Source organism: Canis lupus, chromosome 21 (genome assembly GCF_048164855.1).
Source record: "Canis lupus baileyi chromosome 21, mCanLup2.hap1, whole genome shotgun sequence".
In the NCBI taxonomy this organism is placed as follows: domain Eukaryota; kingdom Metazoa; phylum Chordata; class Mammalia; order Carnivora; family Canidae; genus Canis; species Canis lupus.
The window spans coordinates 5,540,203-5,556,939 of record NC_132858.1 but is presented as its reverse complement, the minus strand read 5'-3'; the positions used below and the strand labels follow the sequence as shown (position 1 = coordinate 5,556,939).

Sequence of the window (16,737 nt, the reverse complement as noted above, 5' to 3'; positions counted from 1 at the left end):
AAGACTTGACACAGCATCTTGGGCTCTCAGGTCACCATGATGGGGCATATCATCCCCCATACTCACCCATGATCCTCTTCTATCCAGATACCTTGAAGCACAGGGGATTCCAGCAAACCCAGTCTGTGCTCTTGGGGAGCTGGTGATCCAGTGGGGAGATACACAGGACCATGACACACGGTGACAAGTGGTTGGGACCCCTCCTCTGTGCTTCTTCCAGGGTATTGCAAACACACCTGGCTTTGAGGGGCACAGACCATGGTTCCCTGTGTAATATCCCTAGCCCTTGTCATAGTGTGCGGCACACCAGAGAACTCCTGAGACACCAGGCTAAAGGAATAGATGACTCAGTCCCTGGTTATCTCAGGGAAGGAGCCCATGCCAGCACCTGTGTCTCCTGATCTCTTGTTCAGCATCTCACCCTCAAGTATAGGACATTCTGTCCAGCCCAGCTATTCTTCTTGCAAATCTGTCCCATGGTTCTTGCATCCTTCTTTCTGGCTGGCACTATACTAGGCACCTGACAAGTTTTTTGTCACTTCCTTCCTACAGCAGCCCTGTAGGATGGATATGATTGTCCCCATGTGCCAGATGGGATATTGAAGTTCGAAGACTGTAACTCTTAAAAAATCACATAGCTAAGGAAAATGGCAGCACTGACATCTGAACCCAGATCTGCTACTGACTCCAGAGATGCAACACTCAGTGCCAACAAGGCCAAGCCACATCCTCAATTAGGGGCCAGGGACAAAGAGATGAAGCAAACAAGGATCCTGAGTTCACGGAAGTTGAGATCTTGTGCAAGGAGTCACTGTGAAAAGCATCATAGCAACATTACTCTCAGGGCTCAAGGAATATATATTTGGGGAAATTAGCTGTCTGAGCTGGGCTTGGGGAGGGCAGAAAGGGAAGAATAGGGAACATCCTGGGCACAGTGTATGCTTGACAGGGAGGAGCAATCAGGCTAGAAATCTAGGCCAGGAAAAGTTATTTCCCATTCCTGAGCAGTTTATAGTAAAACCCTGGAGTGGAGCCTGTAACCCACACGGGGTTTCTGGAGCAGGCCAATAACATCATTTCACCTGTCTCAGTTCAGCTCTGTAACCCAAGGCATGAGCCCTCACCTGGCACAAGCAGTCTCTTCTTTGTGCTGTTTATCTTTGTCTTCTTTTCTTTAAATTTTTATTAAAGGTTTATTTTTAAGAAATCTCTACACTCAACATGGTGCTTAAACTCACAACCCTGAGATCAAAAGTCCCATGCTCTACCAATTGAGCCAGCCACGTGGCCTATGAAGTGGTCCCTCCCTTGAGCTGTTTTAACTTTAAGAGAGGGAGAGAGAGTGTGAGTGCATCTGCCAGTGAGTGGGAGCGGGGGAGGAGCAGAGGAGGAGGAGAGGGAGAGAATTTCCAGCAGATTCCGTGCTGAACATGGAGCCCGGTGCAGGGCTCAATCCCACCACCCTGAGACCATGGCTGGAGCCAAAACCAAGACTTGGATTTAACTGGCTGAGCCACCCAAGCATCCCTCCTTTGAGCTGTTTTTCTTTTCTTTTCTTGTTTTTAAGATTTTATTTATTTGAGAGAGATAAAGAGAGAGAGAGAGCATGAGTATGGGGAGGGGCAGATGGAGAGGGAGAGAATCTCAAGCAGACTTTCCACTTTCCTGACATGGGGCTCGATACCACAACCCTGAGATCATGACCTGAGCTGTAATCAAGAGTCAGATGCTCAACCAACTTAGCCACCCAGGTACCCTCTTACTTTTTTAAGACTTTATTTATTTGAGAGAGAGAGAGAGCACGAGAGAGCACAAGTATGAGTTGAGGGCAGGGGCAGAGGGAGAGGGAGAAGCAGACTCCTCCACTGAGCAGGGAGCCCTATGTGGGGCTCGATCCCAGGACCCTGGGATCATGACCTGAGCTGAAGGCAAATGCTTAACTGACTGAGCCAAAGATTTATTTATTTATTTGAGAGAGAAAGAGCATGTGTGCATGGGGGGGGGGGGGCGGGGAGGAGGAGAAAAGGAGGGAGAGAAGCAGACTCCTCCATTGAGCCCAGAGCCCAATGTGGGCCCCGATCTCATCAGCCTGAGATCATGACCTGAGCCAAAATCAAGAGTTGGTCACTCAACTGACTGAGCCACTCAGGTGTCACCCTGGAACTTTTTTTTTCCTTTTCTTCTTTCTTTCTTTCCCCTTCCTTCCTTCCTTCGTCTTCTTTCTTCTTTCTTTCTTTCTTTCTTTCTTTCTTTCTTTCTTTCTTTCTTTCTTTCTTTCTTTCTTTCTTTCTTTCTTTCTTTCTTTCTTTTAGGTATTTATTCATGAGAGATAGAGAGGGAGGCAGAGACACAGGCAGAGGGAGAAGCAGGCGCCCTGTGGGAAGCCGATGCAGGACTTGATCCCAGGACCCTGGGATCGACCTGAGCTGAAGGTAGACACTCAGCCACTGAGTCACCCAGGTGCCCCTGAACTGTTTTTTTTTCTTCCCTGAACTGTTTTTAATGAAACTGAAGGAGTATGTTTTTGTGGCTGGTTCTTTGTGGGTGGGCCTTATCCAATCAGTTGAAGACCTTAAGAGAAATGACAGGTTTCTTGACGAAGGAATTCTGGCTCAAGTCAGCAGCACAGAAAGCCTGAGTATCCAGCCTGCTGCCCTGCAGAACTCAGATTCAAGACTGCGACATCAACTGACCTGAATCTCCAGCCTGCCCTACAGGTTTTAGACTTGCCAGCCCCTGTGCTCCTGTGAGCCAATTCCTCACAATTTCTCTCTCTCTCTACACACATCCTATTGGCTCTACATGGTTCTGTTTCTCTGGAAAACCCTAATATAATATTATTCAGTATATTACATCTATGCAATATTATATATTTATCATACATAAAAATAACACTTGTGAACCTTTTGTGAGCACTTACTGTGGGCCAGGCACCTGCTAAGCAGTTTGCATGTGTCTCATGATGTTCTTACTCATTAAAGGCTCCATGACATCATCTATGATTGGTCCCATTTCACAGATGGGGATACCAAGGCACAGAGGGTTCAAGTAATTTGCCCGAGGTCCTAAAGTGATAAAGCCAGGCTTGGATCCAGGTAGTCCCACTCCAGTGCCTACATGTGGTGGACTCTCATCTGCTGTGGAACATGTGTGTAAAGCAAAGCGCATGACATAACTGACAAGTGATGTTTTAGTTGTTACGGTCACTATTGGATGGGCGGGGGGGGAGAGAGGAGGGGCAGGGTGTGTGTTCTGGCCCTGGTCCTAGGACTGCCTGTTCCTGAACATGCAGCCCTGTGACAGCAGCGAGGTGGCGCCAGGCTTGAACAGGCTCTTCTGGATGTGTGGTCCAGGCTGGGAGCGGGGAGTCTGGTAGTCATTGTAAAGGACTCCAGGATGAGCCCTCCACAGGGCTGACAGGCTCTGGAACCCCCTTCCTCAGGCCTCAGGGGGGTTATGCTCTAGTCCAGGGATCGAAGCCCCAGGGTTGGGGACCCGGCCTTGGTGGTGTCCATCTGTTTGAGGTGTAGTACGGTGATCACGGTCTGGGGACTGGGTCCAGCCCGGCCGAGTGGGCAGCTCAATGCCCAGCTCTTTCCTGTGCTGCTGGGGTGGTTGGGACAGAGAGGGCCTCAGGATGTCAGATCACCACACAAAAGGTCTGGGTAAGCCTCCTCCAGAAGTTGCGACTGCGGCTACTGAGGGCTACCTTGGCTGCCTCCTGGAAGACCGCGTGGACGTTTTCTTGGAGCAGGGCCGAGCACTCGAGGTAGGCCACTGCACCCACAGACCTCGCCATCTCCTGGCCCTAACAGAGAGAGTAGATAGGGCTATGTTGAGGCGGAGACCTCTGCGTGGCCTCACATCCTGCCTCCCCACAGCTCTCCTGGCTGTCCTAGGGAGTCTCCAGGACCAAACTGGAAGGCAAGTTTTTCTAGGACACCCACATCTCCTGCCCCCTGGCTTGACCAAGCAGTCTCATGGCTTCACTGGATTTCCTGCCTCAGTTCCAGGATGGGTCCCTGCCTCTCAAGGCACCAACTAACCTACTTCCTAGGCATGTAGCACAGAGGGGCCTGTAGACTAAAGAACTAGGGTTCTTCTCCAGGCCTCAGGGTCCCTATCTGTGAAGCAGGTGGGTAGGATTATCTGAATGAGCACATTACTTACTCTGCCTTTCATAGGCAGAACCTTTGAGAGTATTCTAGGTGCCACTTCTAAGCCCAACCATTCCAAGATGACCCCTACCCTGACCCACCCCTCTGAGTGTGCTGGATGCCTTGAGCTGCTCAGAGGCTGGACGGGATCAGCATACCCAGAAGCTCCCCCTCTCAGGACCTACCCTCACCCCTGGGCTGGGTTTCCTACCCTGTGGTAGGTCACAGGCTCCAACCTATTTTTCCGTAGCTTCTTCAGCAGTGACTTGTCCTTGCGCAGGTCAGTCTTGCAGCCCACAACAATGATGGGCACCTCCTTGCAGAAGTGGTTCACCTCTGGATACCACTGTGGGGAGGGTGGCAGTGTGGGGCTGTGTTAGCCATCTGGATGCTGTCCCTTTCTGCAGATGGGGAGAAAGGGCCACCCTCTTGCTCCCCAGGCAGACTCCAGCAAAGATAATCAGCGCAGCCAACATTTAGGGAGAATTACTACTCTGTGCTGGGCTCTAAGACTTTACATTATGAACTAACTCATCAATTCCCCCAAGTCTCTACGAAGCAAGTTCTATCGTCAATCCCATTGCACAGATGCAGTGACTGAGGCTCAGAGAGTCTATATAACCTGGCCTTGATCATACAACTGGAAGTGGCAAGATTTGAGCCCAGCGTTGGGGCCCAGAGCCCTGCACCCACATAGGCTAGAATCCTGCCACTCTGCAAGGTAAGGGCCCCCAAGACTGCCTCCCAACTGGGTGAAATATATAAAGAAATAAGTCACCCTTTAAAAATAAAGCAGTTTGCAAAATGGTTGGAGCAGCTGTTTGCCTGGTGGAGGGACCACTCCTATTCTGTGTCAGCTGCTCTTTGGAATGTGAGGCTCCAGGGCCTGGTTACTTCAGCCTGGACAACAACTGGAGAGTCTAGAATCTGGAGACAGGGAATTTGTATTTCCAGAATGCATGCCTACTGAGTTGGTCTGCTCAGAAAAAACCAGCATCAAACCGCCTGGCTTCTGGAGCCAGATGAGGCCCAAGTGGGATCCTGGGCTGACTCCCCATACTCTAACCCCTCCAGAAAACTGTGCTTGAGAATGGTCTTCACTGTGATTTCACTTTGTTTGATCTAACAGTGAATACTCGGCCTTTATCCTGCCTGAGTCCTGGCACCAGGCAAGGATCTCTCCCTCTTCTATAACCTAGTTGGCACTTTGCCCTAGGACTCTGCTCTCTTGGTTCTCTCCAGGTGACTTTCTCAAGTTCAAGGCTCTTCCCCACCAGCAGTTCCTAAATGGATCTGCCCAGCCGGGCCTGGCCCTCTCCTGGAAGCTGCACTCAGACTTCCATGCCTACCTGGCCTTCCCCTGAGATGTCTAACAGGCCTTCATTTCTCACCTCATCCCCCACTTGCTCCTTCTCATCTTGGAAGGTGGCAAGTCCACATTCTACTTGCTCTGGTCAAAACGTTTCTTCCACTCCCAGTCTGGGGATAATACTACTATTGGCTCCATCAGGTTACCAGGAATAGATGAGTAAATGTGTCTAAGTGCCCAGAACAGTGTTTGGTACAAGGTAAGTTCTCAATAAATATTACTATCATTGCTGTGATTAATGTTGCTAATCCTGTCACCAGTTGCACTCTGAGGAATCCTGGTGCACAGTTTGCATGCCACTCACAGGGAGGCCCTGGAGCAGTGGTGTAGGAGCAGAACAACTCAAGGGACTATGTCCATGACACCTGTGAGCAGTGAGCAGCCTTGGGAATCCCTGACATACCGGGGGGGTGGGGGTGGGGAGGGCATCTTGGGAGGCTGCTGAAAGATAGCAGTCACACAGAGCTGCCAGAAGCTGACCATGCATGCAACCTCAGGCAGGCCCAGCCTGAGGAGATGCTGGGGCCTCTGGGTCACCCAGCATCCTCAGGTAGGTGTCACGATGGAAAGAGCCATGGCATTTTGAGTCCAAACTCTGCCACTGAATCTCTATGGAACCTCTGGCAAGTTGCTGCCCCTGCTCTGGTCTTCTGTTTCCCCATATACACACCAAAGTTGCTGGACTTGATATCATCCAGGCCTGGCTATAAGGGCTGTACCTCCCCAATCCCCCAGTACCTACCCGGTTAAAGATGTTGTCAAAGCTGGGTGGGCTGGTGACATCGAAGCAGAGGAGCAGGACACTGGCATCAGGGTAGAACAGGGGCCGCAGGCGATCATAGTCAACTTGCCCTGGGTAGAGTGGGGGTGATCACTCCCTTCAGATCTCCCCCAAGATCAGGGAGGTCATCTGAGCCTGGGTCAGGGCCTGCTTGTGTGCCTCATGGTGTTTAGGTGGCCATTCCACGTGAACACTTCCCCCTGGCTTGCCCGTGGGATGTGTTAGCCCTGGTCTGGGTGAGACTACTTGCTGAGATAGCCCTGTTCTGGAAGGAGTAGGGGACAAGGAAGGCAGAGGCCCAGCCTACAGGGACTGGGGCCATTGGTGAGAAGCCTGCTTTGACCTGGGCTTGGGTGGTGAGGAGTTAGAAGCAGGTAGGGCCCTGGACAAAGGCATCTTAACCCAGTAAGGGGGCTGCTAGGATACCCTGGGGTTACCTTTCAGCTCTGGGGTGGATTTGACTGAACCCTATGTAGGTAAGGTCAGGAAGCTGGAGGGCAGAGGTCAAGTCAAGGTCAGGTAGATCCTACAGAAGCCAAAGCCAGGGGCAGCCCCGGTGGCAGTGGTGCAGCGGTTTAGCGCCACCTGCGGCTCAGGGTGTGATCCTGGAGACCTGGGATCGAGTCCCACATTGGGTTCCTTGCAGGGAATCTGCTTCTCCCTCTGCCTGTGTCTCTGCCTCTCTCTCTCTCTCTCTCTCTCTCTCTCTCTCGTCTCTCATGAATAAATAAATAAAATCTTAAAAAAAAAAAAAAGAAGCCAAAGCCAGGGTAGAATGCCTAGGAGACCAGGAATAGTTCACCCCTCGAAAGAAGAGAGCTCTGGATCCCCCCTTGTCTCCAGGGCATTGCTTGCTACCCTCTGTTGGTTGAAGGAGGCAGCAGACAGACAAAGGCGCAGAAGCAAAGAAGCTTCAGGTTCCCAGGGACCCTAATCCTGGCCAACACCTGTCCCTTGGAGATTGGTTGACCATGGTTCAGAAGGGAGTAGGGCTTGGCTCCTGGGCACGTGGGGCTCCTCCTCCTGCCCAGCCCCTCCTGTGGCCCCGCACACCCACCTGCTGTGTCCCAGATCTGGAGGTTCAAGGGTTTGCCTTTCATTTCCAGATTCACGGTGAGCCGCTCAAACACAGTGGGGGTGTAGCTCTGAGGAAGAAGAGGGCGAGGTGCAGGCTGTGAGGACAGCTTCTGAAGCAGGGTGGGCCCCAGTGCCCAGGCCAGAGCCCTCAGACGCCTGCAGCACCGCCCCTCTTCGGGAGTCTGACAGCTAAGGGAGTTTCTGGGAAGTAGGTAGCCAGTGGGGTTGAAGGAGGCCTAGAGCTGCCGCCTCCTGCCTCCTAGCTCTCTGCCCCAGCATGGCACTGCATCTCCCTGGCCTTCTCAACTGTAAAGTGGGAATATTAAAAGTACCTACTGCAGTGTGTTGCTGTAAGGATTCAGTGAGAGCTCTGTGCAGAGCCTGGCACAAAATAAGCACTCTACACATGACGGCTACTGTTATTTTTATCTTTGTCCCCCTGGATGGGGGACTGTTCCATTTCTGAGCCTTCCTTCATGCTGTCCCCTCCTCCTGGCATGACATTAACCTACATTTGTTTGTTTGATTGTTCATTCATTCATTCATTCATTCATTCATTCATTATTTATTCAGTAAACAGCACTTTCTCTGGTCCTGGATACTGGAGAGCAAGTAATAAACAAGACTTGCTATCTGCTCTGGGGAGCCTGTAGCTTTTGGGGGTCCCTGGGCCTCCCAACCTCTCATAATCCAACCAAGACCCCTGCCCCGTGCCACCTTCCCCAGGATGCCTTGCTGGATCCCTTCCCACATCCTCTCCATTTCTGCCTTTCTCATTTTCCCTCTTTGGTATCAGGAGGAAGTCACTCAGGCCACAAGCCCCTCCACTCCAGGCCAAGAGCCTGAGTGTACTCCGTCTTCATAAAGGCTGAATGAATGGAAACAGGATGGGTTTTGTATGAGACAAAATGCAGGAATGAGAAGGGGGAACTTGTACACATAGGGTCTGAGCAACAAGTGAGAAGGTTTTCAAAACTCTATCACAAACAAAAGCCCTTTGCTGGAGTGGCATGCTGGACCAGCTACAGCCTGGTCCCCAGGGCTCGCTGACTTGCTCAGGGTTGGTCAGTGGGGTGGCAGCATGGGGAGCCCTTGTCCTCCCCATTTCCTATACCAGATGGGGCCCACACCTGCCCTGACTCAGGAGGATTTCAAGCCTGTCTGCCTGCCGGCCTGCCCACTGGCACTCACAGTCAGCCCCTGGGCTCCTGGTGTGTCAGTGTGGTCCTCTAAGCCACTGTGGAAGGTACAGGGGGAGGTACAGGGGGAGGGTACAGAAAAGGTGAGTCCTGGAGTGGGCAGATAGAGAAGTTGAGGATGGCCCTGGGATAGGGGCTCAATCCGCCCTGGACTCTAGCCAGCTGTCACTCTCTCTATTAGTAGGTACAGACAAGGGTTCCATCTACCTCCCCAGCACCTGCCTGCCCAGGCCTCTCCTCTCAGGTCCTTTGCCTGGCGGGAGACATAGTGGCTAGAATACTGGCTTTGGGATCAGATGTTCCTGGCTTAGAACTGGCTCTGGCCCTCACCAGCTGTGTAACCTTGGGCCTGTCCCCTCACTGGTTAAAGGAGAAGAGTGGCCCTTTACAGTGTGATAGGAGAGACTGGCTGGCAGGTGAGGCCCAGCACAGATGCTCACTGCTTAGAAAGCTGGTCACCAGGGGCAGTGTACATGCCAACTGCCGTCCATCCCTACAGGTGGTGTGCCCTGCCCTAGCCTGTCACCGTGGAAGGGACTGACACCTGCTGAGCTTCCACTTACCCACTCCCCTTTGGCAGGACCCCTCCTGATCTGAGGTGGAGGGCAGCTTGCCACGAAGCTCTTGGGAGACATGTGTCAGTATTTTGCAAACATCTGTGGAGATGACACTGTCATCCACATTTTCTAGGGATCTACTGTGCATAGCCCTCTACCTGTACTGTGTCTGATCCCTGTAACCTTGGGAAGTTAGCACTATCTCCATTCTCCTGATGGAGAGGGTTAGGGTTAGGGTTAGGGATGAAGACAGAGCAGGGAAATGACTTTCCCAGGGTGACACACTGGACAGCTGGCTAAGAATGGAGGCCAGTCTTCCTGGCTCAAGAGGCCTGGCTCTGTTCCAAGCCATTTGCTCTCCTGAGGTCACCAACTCTCTTAGCCACTGGTATCAGGAGTGGGCAGGAAAGCCCTATTCCAGACTAAGGGGCTGGGTTGCTCCTATGACTCCCTGCTCACAACCCTCCCTGCCATAGACTTTGTCTATACATTCTGTTGTGTTCTTTGAACCACTAGGCAGGGTCACTCTGACCAGTAAGTGCCTAATCTTATCTGTTGAGCTATCCTTAGCCAGAAAGGCAGGGCAGGTCTGACCTAGACCAAGGCAGAGGTGACTCAGGCTTGTGTCTGGCCTCATGGGGCTCACAGACAGATCATTAAAGGATAGGAGAACATAGTTCAAGAAAGGAGAGTCAGGGGTTTCACACCCTTAGTTCCTATATGACCAGGAGGAACTGAGCTGGTTTTGGAAGGTAGGGCTGGTATTCCCTGCCTGCTCCTGTTCCCACCCTTCTGTGGGACCCCTGGACTTTGGAATGGTTGCGGACCCAAATGTCAGCAAGGACCAAGCAGAGGCTGGTGTCCCGCTTGGACTTCCCTCTACCTTAGGAGCTCTCTCTACTCTGCTCCCCTGCTCTGAACTGAGGCTGGGCCACAGCCAGATAAGGGTCACTCAGAACCCTTCAATCCCAGCTCTTTGGGGGGACTCTGTATTCTAGCTGCTGGTTCTCTGAGCTTGGAGGCCTGCCAGGAGGAGGAGTATAGGAGTAGGAGCAGAAGGTTGGTCTGGCAGGTAGAGTACTAGGGATCATAGAGAGTGTCCTGGTCAAGGGTGGGGAGATCTGGGCTCTTGACCTACACTGCCACTCCTGGTCCCTGCATCCCAGGGCAAGGCTGTTTCTCAAGCTTCAGTTTTCCCTCCTGTAAAATGAGGCCTTTCTGCAGCCTGGACTTTGTGATTCTTTTAAAAGAAGAGCTCTTTCTTGTACCTGGAGGTAGAGGGGTCCCCAAAAAGATGAAGAGCCCATACAAAGTCAAGTCCATCTCCCTGGTAATAAGCATGCCCTCCCTTCCCCTGGCCAGCCCCAGCTTGTCCTTCAAAACACACATTCCATCAACTTCCAGATGCCCGTTTCCATGTTCCAGCCTCTCTGGAATCAGGATGAGCCTTGCCATCCCAGGACACCTCTCCCAGCCGGTCTCCTGGACCCTGGCTGGCCTGGTCCCTCTGTGGCACTCTTCCCACCATGCCATAATTGTCAGGTTCCCATGTGCAGCATCTGAGGGCCCAGAAACTTGGCCTATCCAACTTAAGAAAAAATGTGACTGGCCAGAGGAGGTGATGTCAGCTTCATAAACCACAAAGCAAGAGTTGGCTGGATGCTGCCACAGTGGAGAGGGAGGTCTCACACTGTTACCAGGCCTGGTCTCTCCTGTCTCCCCATCGGACTCCCCAGGGTCTGCACAAGCTCAGGGGTTTGGAGGATGATGTGACAGGCATGAAGGAGAAGAGACCCTGGAAGCAACCCACAGACTCCCAAAACTAGGCTGAGAGGTGGCAGGGTAAGGGGCCCAGCCCCTATCGTGGTGCCTGTGAGCCCGCCTGGGCAGTTTGAGCACACCAGCCAAGGACTGACAGGTAATGTGCCCAGGGCGTCCAGGACATGCCAGGTAAACACATGCTGTCTCTTAGCCTTACCTAATTCCACCTCACTACCACTCTCAGGTCTCCCGCCCTCTGACGTTGTGTGAGGAAATGGGAGGCTCAGAGAGGTTAAGCAAGGTACGGAGGGACACACAGTTTGTTAGAGGAGAGCTGAGCTGCCAACCAAGCTATCTGACTTGACTCTGGTGTGCTCTGACCCTCCAAGACAGAGCCCACCACATGGCTGCTGTATGCACAACAGCTGGTGAAAAGATGTTTGCGAAACTTCAGTGAGTCCTTCCTGCTGTAAGCTCAGAGCTGAGCCCGTGACCTGTATTAACTCTTCACAATGACTCTGGAAGGTGGGCACCATCCTTATTCCTATTATGTGGTTGAGAAAACAGGCACGGAGGGACACCTGAGTGGCTCAGTGGTGAGCACTGCCTTCCGCTCAGGGATGATCCCAGGGTTTGAGATGGAGTTCTGCATCGGGCTCCTTGCCTGGAGCCGGCTTCTCCTCTGCTTGTGTCTCTCATGAATAAATAAGATCTTAAAAAAGAAAAGCAAAGAAAAAAGAGGCATAGAGAGGGTAGGGGATTTGTCCAAGGCACAGCAACAGCCCAGGCGAGTCTGGCTCCGGTGTCCTCAGTCCCTCCTAGCCATGCTCATGCTGTACCACCACCACGCGCTCTCAGGATCTGCGGGGTCCCCAGGTTACTAAGTCAGTCCCCGTGATAACGATTCCAGGTAGGTGCCATTCTTGTCACTTTACAAATCTCGCTCCCGCCTACGGAGCAAGAACCGCCTCTGGATCCACGCTGCGCTGGGGGACCCCTTGGGAGGCCGGCTGGGCGCCCCGCCGCGCGTCCGGGGCGGCGAGGCAGGGTCGGGAGCGCGGGGCCGGAGGGGGCTGGCACTCACCTCGGGGAAGGCGCCCTGGGCGAAGACCATCAGCAGCGACGTCTTCCCGCAGCCGCCGTCGCCCACCAGGACCACCTTGACGGACCGCGCGCCCGACGGCGCCTCGGCGCCCTCGGCCTGGGCCGCCCTCATCGCGCGCGGGCGGCTCGGCGGCGGCTCCGCGGGCAGGAATGTGGAAGGGGCGGGGCGGCGGGAGGAAGTGCGCGCGGCGGGGGGCGGGGGGCGGGGGCGGGGGCGGGGTCCGGGGCCAGGTGAGAGCCCGGGGCCCGGCGAGCGGCCCGGCTGGCCAGTCCGTCCGCGTCCCGCTCGGCCACTCGGGGGACCCGTCTCGGGCCCCTACCGAGTGCGGGCGCCGGGGGCACGCGAGGGGGTCCCACACGCGGCCTGCGTCCTCGGGAGGGCACCGGGTCCGATGGGGAGATGACCGGGAGCCGGACGATGACAGTGTGACAGTGTGTAGGGGGAGGGTGGACAGGGAAAGGGGAGGACCTGGGCCACTTCCTCTGGGAAGAAGGAGGAGGTGGGGGTCGGCCAGGGGCGCCTGCCAGCTCTGTAGGGATAAGAACTGGGATCCTGGTGCCCAGCACAGGTGGGCCCTAAAAAAGCCAGTGACTTTGGATGAATGAATGAATGCGTGAAGGAATGAATGTGCACCCCCCCCCCAAAAAAAACCCCACAATCCTCCCTCCAGATGTTTCAGGCCAGGTGGGAACGGGGTGACCAGGGCATGCCCTTATGGGTCAGTTGCTGGCCCTGCCAGTCTGGCCTGCCCTGCCCCAGCCAGCACCAGGAAGTTTCAACGCAGGTGGGTGGGTGACCACCAGTCTCACCTTTGGCTGGGGCATAATCTAAGGAATATGAGGGAACCTTCCACCTATAAAGTGCTCAGAGCAGGGGCATCTGGGTGGCTCAGTGGTTCAGGGTCTGCCTTTGGCTCTGAGCATGATCCTGGGGTCCTGGGATGGAGTCCCGCAGCAGACTCCCCACAGGGAGCCTGCTTCTCCCTCTGCCTATGTCTCTGACCCTCTCTCTGTGTCTCTCATGAATAAATGGATAAAATCTTTTTTAAAAAATGTGCTAAAAAAAATGTGCTCAGAGCAGGGTCTGGTGCACTGTTGGTGACACTGTTAGTGATCCTTACTATTTAACCAACACCAATGCCTGAGGGCCTGGGGACCCTGAACCATTCCAGATGAGGTCCCTATCTTGAGAAGCCCACACCAAGAATGGGGGACAGGCAGGACATTGGTGTGGTAAGAGCTACAACAGAGGTGGGGACAAGGAGTGGGACAGGAGTAGGGAAGAAGGGCTCCTTACCTGGGGTGAGGGGTAGGGGTCAGGAAACCCTTCTGAAGAGAGGAACAGACCTTGAAGAAAAAGTGAAACAGTCAAATGGAGGAGGGAGCAAGATGCTCCAAACTGAGGGAGCAGCACATGCAAAGTATGGAGGTGAGGGGGGGTACTTTGCTGGGGTGCTGTGGTCCTTCTCTGTGATGGAAAGTGAGGGAGGGCAGGTCGGGAAGCTGGTGCTAGGAGAGGCTGAGGTTCAAACAGGGCCTGGATTGTGGAGCACTTTGGTGCTGGGAATAAATACAGAACTGAACTGAATTGAAATCTTTCGAAAATGGGCACAAGGCTCTTCCCAGATCCTTGACTGAGCGTTTTTAGTGAAGCTCCAAGGAACAGAAGGTAGTCTTTGGGTTTCACACACCCTCCCATGTCATGACATCATCCCTTGTGGAGTTCAAAGCTGGGCAGGTGGAAAAACACCTCAACCCGTGTTGAACTTCACTGTGGACCAAAGAGGCAGCTGGGGCAGGAGTCACTGTCCCCATTGCAAAGAGGCAGAGCCTAGACCCCTGACTCCTATTCTAAGCACAGCTGGGGCACAGTTGGCAAGAGGAATGGAGCCTCATCTGGATGCCTCGAGGGAATATCTCATGACATCCCCACCCTTTAGGTGCTCTTTCCTCCCCGAAACTGCCAAAGGGCTGAGCAATGACTTGGCACTGAATTGGGTGTATAGCCACGGAGTAGGGCTCCCCGCCCCAAGGAGTGGTGGGGAGGGGCCCTGTCCCCCAACAATCAGCTGTCAGCCTTGTCATCCTCTCTTCTCCCCACTGCTGCTGTCATCAGGCTTTGGGTGACAAGGCTAGGAGGCAGGTGGGGCCAGACTGGAGGTGGAGGGAGCTGAAAGTCAGGCAGAGGCGTTTGGCCTTGGTTGCTATAGGGATAATCATTATAATGACATCCTTGAGGTATGTCATGCCTTACAGTTTCACTGAACATTTCCTAAGAATAACAGTGCCCATTAATGGGTGGCTAACTGTGCCGGCACTGTCCCCTAGCAGGTGGATGAGGAGCATAAGGGGCAGAGAGGTTAAGTTCTTATCTAAGATCTATAGATTGTAAGAGGCAGAACTTGAATTTGAACCCAGGTCTAGCCACACAGCAGGGCTGTCTTCTGATATCACACGTCATATGCATTATTCCATTCAGCCGTCAGACTGACAGACTGCCTGTGACACAGGCAGAGCAAGTGATCTGCTTCATTCTACAGGTTTGGGAACTGAGGCTCAGAGAAAGGCAGTGGCTTGTCTCAGACTAGTTACACTTAGAGTCGGGATTTGGCCCCAGATCTCCTGATATTAAATCCCAGCAGACATCGGGTGAGGGGAGTCTCCTCTGGTTGGCAGAGGATTTTCCTGAATGTCAGACATAGGCAGGCCCTGGATAGCAGTTTTTCTGGGGTTTATTTTGGAGGTGACCCAGGTCGCAGTCTGCCTGGCCCAGGTACCATTTACTGTTTTACTGTTTTCCGTGGGGGTCTATCCCTGAAGGCTTGTGGGTGACTCTGTCCCTTGAGGCCCCACTGGTGCAAAGCCCAGAGTTCTCTTGCCACCTCGCACAGTGGGCAACTGCTTTGCAGACCCCAGAACTCAGAAGTGGCCAGGCCAGCCCCTGGCCTGATGTGGAATCCTCAACTCAGGATGCAGGTGGCCAGGCAGGATCTTTTAGCCCCCAGCCAAGCCCAGAGCACTTAAAGGGCAGGGAGCAAGGCCGACCTCTACGCCCCCAGATAGAAGTGCCTACCCCAGGCTGGCATCCAGCTGGGCTCAGGGTGTTATGTCCAATTGACTGCCTGGTTGGACAAAGAGGAGAGAGGAAGGAACATGGAGCAGAGGAGAGAGGAAGGAAGATTCAAGAGAATAAACAAGCTGGAGACACAAAAAAGGAACAAAAGACCGCATTGGTGAAAATACAGCACACGATGTGATGGTAGGGGCAGCAGGCAGGTGACCATTCTCTAGCCTCCATCGACTCCATCCTCCATCGTCTCCTGGCCTTGGTCCCCTTGCTGCATTTTTGACCCTCAGACCCCATCCTCCTGGAGGCCCGGAGGCCCGGAGGCCCCTGTGGCCCCAGCCGAGTCTCTGCTGCCGCCATGTGGCTGCTCTGCTCCCTGCGCCATCCTCTTGAGGGCTAGGGCTGAGACAGGAGAGGAAGTGAAGGTCTGAGGGGCAGTGGGCTGTGGGCGCTACAGTGGCTCACCTTGCCCCATACACGCAGGTGTGGCCCAGTGTGGGCAGATAGGCCTCCATATCTGTCCTCTGGGGTGGGGCTCAGCCTATCCCTGAAGCCTCCCTGATGAAGGGGGCCTGGAACCCTCGAGGCAGGCCCATGGGCCTTGGGCTGGGAGGGGACATTGGGGGACGGGGACTAGGCAGAAAGAGATGGCAGTAGGGCCATTTGGACTATGCTCAATGAACCTGAAGCCTAAGGGCAACTTACACTGCTCCTCACTAACCAAGAGCGGCGCTGGCTGGTGTCCCTCCTCATCACTTCTAAAGCTGCTCAGAAGGTCCCCTTCCTCCCTCCCTCTGACCTGCTCCTCTGACCAGGCCCAGGACCCCTCCATGGCTCCTTACCACCAGCAGGACCAGGACATTTGGCTTCATCTTAGACATGAAGCCTCCCCAGCTCAGCCCCACGTGGCCTCTCCAGCCTCAGCTGAAGATGCACACATTCCCCAGACACGTATGACACCAAGTTGTCCCCCTGCCTGGGGGCCCGTCTCCCTCCTCTGTGTGTACAGTCCTCTCTGCACTGCAAGGCTAGTGCTCAGGCTTCCACCTCCTCCAGAAGCCCTTCCCTGGTGTTCACTTTTTTGTGATTCCTATCTTACTGGTTCCCTCTCTGTCCAGTATTGGTGGGGTACATGGGGGAGTCTTCACAGTCAGGCCCTGTGGTAGGCAGGCCTCCTAGGGGCTGCTGGTAATTCCCACTAGATCATCCTCCTACACTTACTGTGATCTTCCAGGGCAGGGGAGGGAGAAACTAGAGTAGCCTGGGATCCAGAGGGGCTTCTAGGCTGCCCCTCAGCCCCACCTGGAGGAGTTGGGGAAGGGGGCAGTGTAGCCTTATGGTTAAGAGCATGACCTTTGGAGCCACACAGCTGGTCTGAGGCTTCCTGGCTGTGTGATCTTTGGTGAGTTATCTAACCTCTCTGAGCTTCAGTTTTCATATCTGCCAAATAGGGGGATGACAACAGTAGGTAGGTAGGGTTTCAGGGTTGCAGGCTGGCATCAAGCACTCACTGAACCCTTCTCTCCTCTTGGCCTTTCTTTTGGCTCCCTTCTTCTCAGCCTCCCCCAAATTCGCTCTAGAGAAGTTGACAAATTGGCTAACTTTATGCCCACTCCTGCCCTTTTGTGTATTGTTTCCTCTTCCAAGAATGCTATTTTTGGCCTT

The 16,737-nt window shown here is 53.8% G+C and overlaps 2 protein-coding genes across 2 annotated transcripts in view; both read right to left on the bottom strand.

Moving 5' to 3' along the window:
* KDM2A (lysine demethylase 2A) overlaps positions 1-12,124 on the bottom strand; it is a 151,629-nt gene extending 139,505 nt beyond the window's left edge. Inside the window, exon 1 of the mRNA XM_072790081.1 lies at positions 11,986-12,124. The gene's annotated coding sequence lies outside the window, so the exon portion shown is untranslated. The remainder of the gene's footprint in view (positions 1-11,985) is intronic.
* RHOD (ras homolog family member D) lies at positions 2,475-12,151 on the bottom strand. Its single transcript, XM_072790091.1, has 5 exons — positions 11,986-12,151; positions 7,365-7,452; positions 6,269-6,378; positions 4,369-4,503; positions 2,475-3,808 (listed from the first exon to the last, which is right to left on the bottom strand). Exons 1-5 carry the CDS (start codon positions 12,115-12,117, stop codon positions 3,641-3,643), a joined length of 633 nt encoding a protein of 210 aa, XP_072646192.1. The 5' UTR covers positions 12,118-12,151; the 3' UTR covers positions 2,475-3,640.
* Positions 12,152-16,737: the final 4,586 nt, after the last annotated feature.

Coding starts and splice junctions, on each gene's coding strand:
- RHOD (XM_072790091.1), bottom strand. CDS start 12,117: ATGAGGGCGGCCCAGGCCGAGGGCGCCGAGGCGCCGTCGGGCGCGCGG. Junction 6,379..7,364: donor CCAGATCTGGGACACAGCAG/GTGGGTGTGCGG, acceptor CACTCTACCCAG/GGCAAGTTGACTATGATCGC. Junction 4,504..6,268: donor TTGACAACATCTTTAACCGG/GTAGGTACTGGG, acceptor CCCTCCCCACAG/TGGTATCCAGAGGTGAACCA.